Source organism: Trachurus trachurus (genome assembly GCF_905171665.1).
Source record: "Trachurus trachurus genome assembly, chromosome: 22".
Classification (NCBI taxonomy): domain Eukaryota; kingdom Metazoa; phylum Chordata; class Actinopteri; order Carangiformes; family Carangidae; genus Trachurus; species Trachurus trachurus.
Window position 1 is genome coordinate 12,003,653 of NC_139907.1, and position 6,301 is coordinate 12,009,953.

A 6,301-nucleotide genomic window follows, 5' to 3' on the forward strand; every position below is an offset into this window, starting at 1 on the left:
TCAAGTTAAGATGACACTTGTAGTTAAATTCACCAGCATATATGAATATTACCAAAGCACCTTGGATCATACTCAGTGATATACTGATCTCGGCCACTGTGAGCACATGATACCTGCCCCTTAGCTGTGGCTCTGGGGTATGGCGCTTTTCCAGAGTGGCTATTTTGGGTGTGTGTGTTTTTATGTGTGCATATGCATGTGTGTGTGTGTGTGTGTGTGTTTGAGGATACTAGATACAGCCCGGTAAGACTGTACAGGGCTGCTGAAGTTGTGTATTTGCTTGTTTGTGTCTGGGGAAGTCTGGGAATAAACTTAGGTACTGAATGTGTACATTAATGTGTAAGTGTATGGGGGGTGTGTGGGTGTGTGTTTATATTAAATGTGTTTGTGTAAGTGTGTGAGGGCAGGAGGAATGGAGCGCAGCTATAGGATGATGCAGGGCTTCTTGTCCTTGAAAGGGTTTTCGGAGGTGGGAACCCCAACCAGCAGAGGGTCGCTACGAGCGTGCTGCTCACAGTAACTCATTAGGTCTGCGGCTGCTTTGGACACCTGACGAGAGAGAGGAGCAGGTGAGGGAAGGTCCAGAGGGGGGGAGGGGCGAAGAGGGCAAGAAGGATGATAGAGGACGAGAAGGATCAGGAGGATCAGGAGGAAGGGGAGGATGGGGGAAGGGAGAGGGGTGAAGAGTACAGTCAGATTGTTGATGGATGAGCACAAACCAACTATCACGCATGTTGCAGTAAACATTCATCCTACCTTGATGCGTTCGATCCCTGCCTCAATCCTCAGCTGTTCCACCAGTTTCCTGGCCTGGGCGATATTATTAGTGGTGGACATACTGATCCATCAGAATACACCAACACAGGAGAAAACTGAGACACACAGGGAGACAAAGAGAAAGAAAAAGCATGGGCTGAAAAAATGTTAACTATGCAAAACATGATTGATTCTTTCAAATATGTGGCACACCTATTTAGGTGGATATGCAGGGAGAGGAATGACTGTAGAAAACACACTGTCAGCACGCTCTGCACTAAAACTGGACTTTGGACCTTTGTGTTGAACATATACTCACCGACACACACTGACATGCTTTTGCTATTATTTAGGTTTACCATTAAGTTCATATCTTATCTACTTACAGCTACTCTCTAGTGTGTTATTATTCTCTCTTTAAAAGTCTATGCAGCTACTTCTTATGAAAGCTGAATAGCTTTAACACACATTGCACATTGCACACATATACATAATGCATTGCACACATATAAATATATACCATGTGAAATATATATACAAATAAGATAAAGTTGTTGTAGTCACCCAAGTTGTAGATGTTGTTATCTCATATATTGTATGAATGTTATTCCATATTATACTTCCACTTCATACATTTAAGAGGGAAATACTGAACTTTTTTTTCTACACTGCATACAGTACTCTCATAGGTGAAATTACTTTGCTGTATGTAGTTTGCAGATTATAGTATTTAATGTGGTATTTTAAATGCAGGTTACCATCTTATCATAGAGCTGACATACCATTCAACAACCATTCATACTCACACCTATGGACAATTTAGAGGAAGCTGGAATATCTGGCTGTGAGGTGGCAGTGCGAACCACTGAACTACTATGTCGCCCCAGAGGACTTTTATGAGTTACTGAATATTTCTACAATGTGATATTGATGTTGACACTGAGGAAAACCACATATATAATTTTAGTAGCCCATGTGAACACTGCACTGATATTATACTGATTTATAAAGTGAACTGCCAGTTAATTCATTGATAGCTCCAGCCAGGGGCCTGTGTGGCCTCAGGTGTAGATTTATAGCACCACTGTGAGGTGAAAACATGGTAGTGCATCACAAAAAAAAGAGAAAATGCTGAAACATAGCAGCTTTTTAATCATTTGTGCAAGTAATATATAGGCACAGTACAACTAAGGAAAGTCATTATTGGATCAATGTTGATCATTCATGCTAAGACTTTACCTCAAAAAACTGTTAATACAAACACAAGAATCAGTGCATAAGCACATATTAAAATGTGTAAATCTGAGGTAGGGCATTCAGGTGGATGTAACTTTTAGATAAAAACAGCTGCCTTCAAAACCTTCAAATAAACCAGCATTCCGTATTTTTGCAGATTTAAGAGTGCAGTGTGTTAACTCACAAGAAGTCTGCTAAATAAGTGAACAAATGAGAGTGTTACCTGACTGATGGTGCACAGACAGGACTCTCTCTGAACACTAACGTGACTGGATGGAGAGGTTCGATCCGAGCGGTCGTTAAACAGCTGCTGAGTCAAAACGACAGAGCCGGGCGATGGCTGACCTCACATTGGTTTGACTCTGAGTAGAAGGGGAACAGGTGACATGAGCAGGTGATCAGCTGCAAGGTTATAAAACATTTGACACATTTCAGACATGTACAAACAAAATGGGGAGAGGAATTCATTATTATAAAATGTGAAAATAAAAAAAAATGCTTCAATCAGAATAATCTCAAACCATCCAACATTTTTACTTTGGATCTGGTGCAATCACATTTCAAAAGCCAGCGGTGAATAAAACTGCACATTTTCAATAATGAAGCTCTAACATCTTGAGATCCGGAGGGTGGAATTTGCCAAATTGCCAAATTGTCATCATCAGCTTTATCGTCCATATTACAACATCTGTCTTCACAACTTCAATTTTCTCCACAAAAGGCACCGGCAACACCAATAATTGATCAGATAGTAAGACATTCTTGTATGGCCTTTTGAGTTTTTCATCCCTTTGGTGGAAAAATCTTGTTAAAAACTCTCAAAAACCTGCAGTTACTTGCTTTTTACGCTTCTTTCAGCGCAGTGTGGAAGTTTCCCTACCAGCCCATATGAATTAAACACACCTCACTCTCTCTCCACGTATACATTACTATGAGTGTGTTACGACTGTGTCTCTCACTCTGTCTCTCAGTCTGTCACCCTGCTTCCCGGGGAGAGAGTCCTGCTTTAATTACTCCTACTGGAGAGTAGCTCAGAGATTCATGTCTGTAATTAGGCCTTTTGTAAGTGTGTGTGTGTGTGTGTGTGTGTGTGAGAGAGAGCGAGAGAGAGAGAGAGAGAGAGAGAGCAAGGGGGGGAAGTCAATAACGTCTGATGAAATTGTTGTTCTTTCTATCTCTGCACACATTTGTGTTAATGTACTTGTGAGGACATGTCCCCCAGTCTAACCCTGAATCTTCTGCTAATCCTGATCTTAACTCTGAGCCCAAACTCTAATCCCAATCAGACCCTCAGTGGCAAACTGCCAAAACACACTTTAGAGGGTTTCCCGTGTCTTTGTTCCCCTGTCTTCTCCAGTGAACATCATTTGTTGACTTCTTTCTGATACTTCCGAGGACATTACACTGACTGAAATGAATGAATTAAAGCATATTAGAAAGTGGATGTCTCTAAATGACGGATACTGAGAATCGATTCAAGCTATGACATTAAAAAAATCAAATGGATATTCATGTTGCATTCACTTGTTCTGGGTAGGAACATGAACAATTGTTGTCTCTTGTTAACAGTTAAGTAATTTCGAGTTACGAGACACGTTACGAGAAGAATGTTAAACTGTTAGTTTTGTAATTGGTGATTCAGGTTGTGATATTAGGCTATGTTATCTGATCAGGATTAATTTTAGTCCTACTGGATGTACCATAACTTTAACCAAACACCTATGTCCCTAACCCCTGACCTGTGTAACCCTAACCTCAACCGAACCATGAAAACAAACAAAAAACACACATAATGAACAAATAAGGCAACTTTTAAACATCAAAAGTAATGAAACTTAACATCACATTACACTATGTGCTTGTCAGTAGCTATCTGTCAAAGTTTGAGACCAGGACAGTTAACAGATGAATGTACTGTAGATGATGGAAATAACAGAAAACACTCAAAGCATCACACACAGCAGCACTGGGTTGAGTGGCAGCCTACTGTATACTTGTCAACACAACACTACAGGCTTATGGCAGGACTGTTTTTTCTGTGCAAAATGCTACAGTGTGTTCTTATTTTGTGGGATCAACCTCCAAAAAGTGAAATATATCTCAATGTAACTGGGATAGGGTTGAAACAAGGTGAAAATACTAACATCCTCTTTGTTTACACACTGCTGTAACTTTCACACGAGGAGTTTTTGTGTTTTTGTCAGGGTGGTTTTGCACAGAATGCACGGATGCAATCAGTAAACGTGGGAACACATTGATGAGATCAATTCCCCAATTCATCATTAATATGATTATCATTATTTGACACATCTGAGAGACACTACTGTATAAGCCTCGTGCTTTGGTTCCTTCAGCCTGTTGATTTTTCAAACTTTCTGCTATGGCGCATTCCCTGCCGAGAGGAAGCTGTAGCCTCCAAACCAGCACAAACATGGATCTCGTTTCTCTCCACAGCCACATCTCTGCTCTCCTGCGCCTCTCAAACTGAAGACGTTATCTTGAAAACATAAAAATAATGCACAGAAACAAAACCTAAAACAGTGATCTGCTTATTTATCTTTTCCTGCCCATGGACCAAGAAAATCAAACATCACCAGAGCCGGACAGACACAGACAGGCCCCGGACAGCAGCGAGCCCACAGCCGCTCTCAAGACGCGCAAAAATGCATCAATCCTTATTGATCCTAGCAGCTCCTGAGCGCTGATCGGGCCTACAGTACGAAGCCATGTCCTCCACTATAGGCCCCTGCTCGCTGCTCTACCGTGTGAAAACACAATGCGGGCATTTCGATGGATAGAACAGCATGTCCTCTCTCTCCCATGGCTATCCATACACATACACAAACACACACACACAGGCATACATAGGCTACATAGACACGCATACGCACGGGCGCGCAGTCACAGGCAGACCTTGTGTGCACATATCAAAGCCAGAGATATTTTTCCCCAAGTGAAGACCAGACTAGACCGCTTCAGGTCTGCACAAAGAGGCCCTAATTGTTAACCGTGGGAGCAGGGTGGTGACATGTTTTGAGAGAGGCAGAGCTCCAGCAACAGCCAATATAAACCCATCCAGCTACAATGGGCACAGGGTTGGAGCGCATGCCTTTATGTTCCGCTATTATGCAAATTGATCGGCATACGGCCTACTTCAGCATTGAGGATCCAGAGGTTTTTCCTTTTTTTCCTTTTTTTTTTTTTTTGGATACGGTGGCTTGTGCGTCCTCAGAGTCCAGTCGAGCTGTAGGAAATCTTCCACTGACCCTGTCCCCGGTCCTCCCCACCCTCTCTGCCGGCAAAGGGCTGGGGAAATCCGGATTCGTGACACTGATGAAGCCCCTCTCCGCTGCAGCCGCCCTCGGTGACGAGAAGCCGGGGTTGCAGAGGCGCACGGACGCGTTACAATTATCACACACGAGACAGAAAAATAGCCGAATATCTCCAAACTCACCTCCGAAAGCGCTGTATTGTGATTTAAAGGGCCAGATCCGCTGCTTTCTCACTCTCTCTGCTCGTTCACTCCCCGTCCTCGCCGAGCCAAACGCCTCCCCCTCCAATACCAGTGTCTGTCCACTCCTCTACACCCCCCCCTCTTCCTCCCTTCCTCTCTCTCTAATTCTTCCTCCCTCCATCCGATCCGGTGGCAGCAGCTTTAACCCAGGGGCTCCCAAACAAATATTTCCAGACATTCACACACATCGCTCCAATGCATCATCCAAACAAGACGATTCTGACAACGTACATATCAGTAGGATACAAGGAAGCCATAACGTGAATAATCTGTTTTGTTCAGGGTCTCTGGTGCCTTAAACAAAACTCTTATTGAAGATTTTTTTTAAAGCCTGGTTGGAAATTTTGAAGTGTAGCCTATGCAGGACAATGCATGAATGAACCTCCATTCAAGATGAATTTACTAAACCTTTATTCAAAAAAGTCTGAGACACTGGCTCAGTGTCTGAATGGCAGTTTCTCCATAACATCAGATCTGATGTCTAATCTTGGTATCTAATGTAAATTGCAGCTGTTGGCTCAGATCCCAGGGAACTTATCAGACTGGCTACTACAGCATTTGCCTGAATATTGTCTTTGCATAATACAATTATACCTCAGGTGCCACAAAAATACAGTGCTCGATCACGTTGTATCCAGCATATTTTCACATTTTAATTGTGTTAAATGTATCTGGTTACTTCATGCGATCATGAATTCAGTAACATTGATTTTTGTGCAGGTTTGTTGACTTATACTCGATGTTGAAAACATGTAGCCTACCTTGAAAACTGAAGTGCACCAAGCCTCGTTTTCT

General features: G+C 42.5%; 1 protein-coding gene across 1 annotated transcript; it reads right to left on the reverse strand.

Moving 5' to 3' along the window:
* On the reverse strand, positions 1-5,479 carry gng7 (guanine nucleotide binding protein (G protein), gamma 7). The gene is made up of 4 exons (XM_083997528.1): positions 5,447-5,479; positions 2,216-2,354; positions 757-872; positions 1-549 (listed from the first exon to the last, which is right to left on the reverse strand). Exons 3-4 carry the CDS (start codon positions 835-837, stop codon positions 424-426), a joined length of 207 nt encoding a protein of 68 aa, XP_083853654.1. The 5' UTR covers positions 838-872; positions 2,216-2,354; positions 5,447-5,479; the 3' UTR covers positions 1-423.
* Between the last annotated feature and the right edge of the window lie 822 nt (positions 5,480-6,301).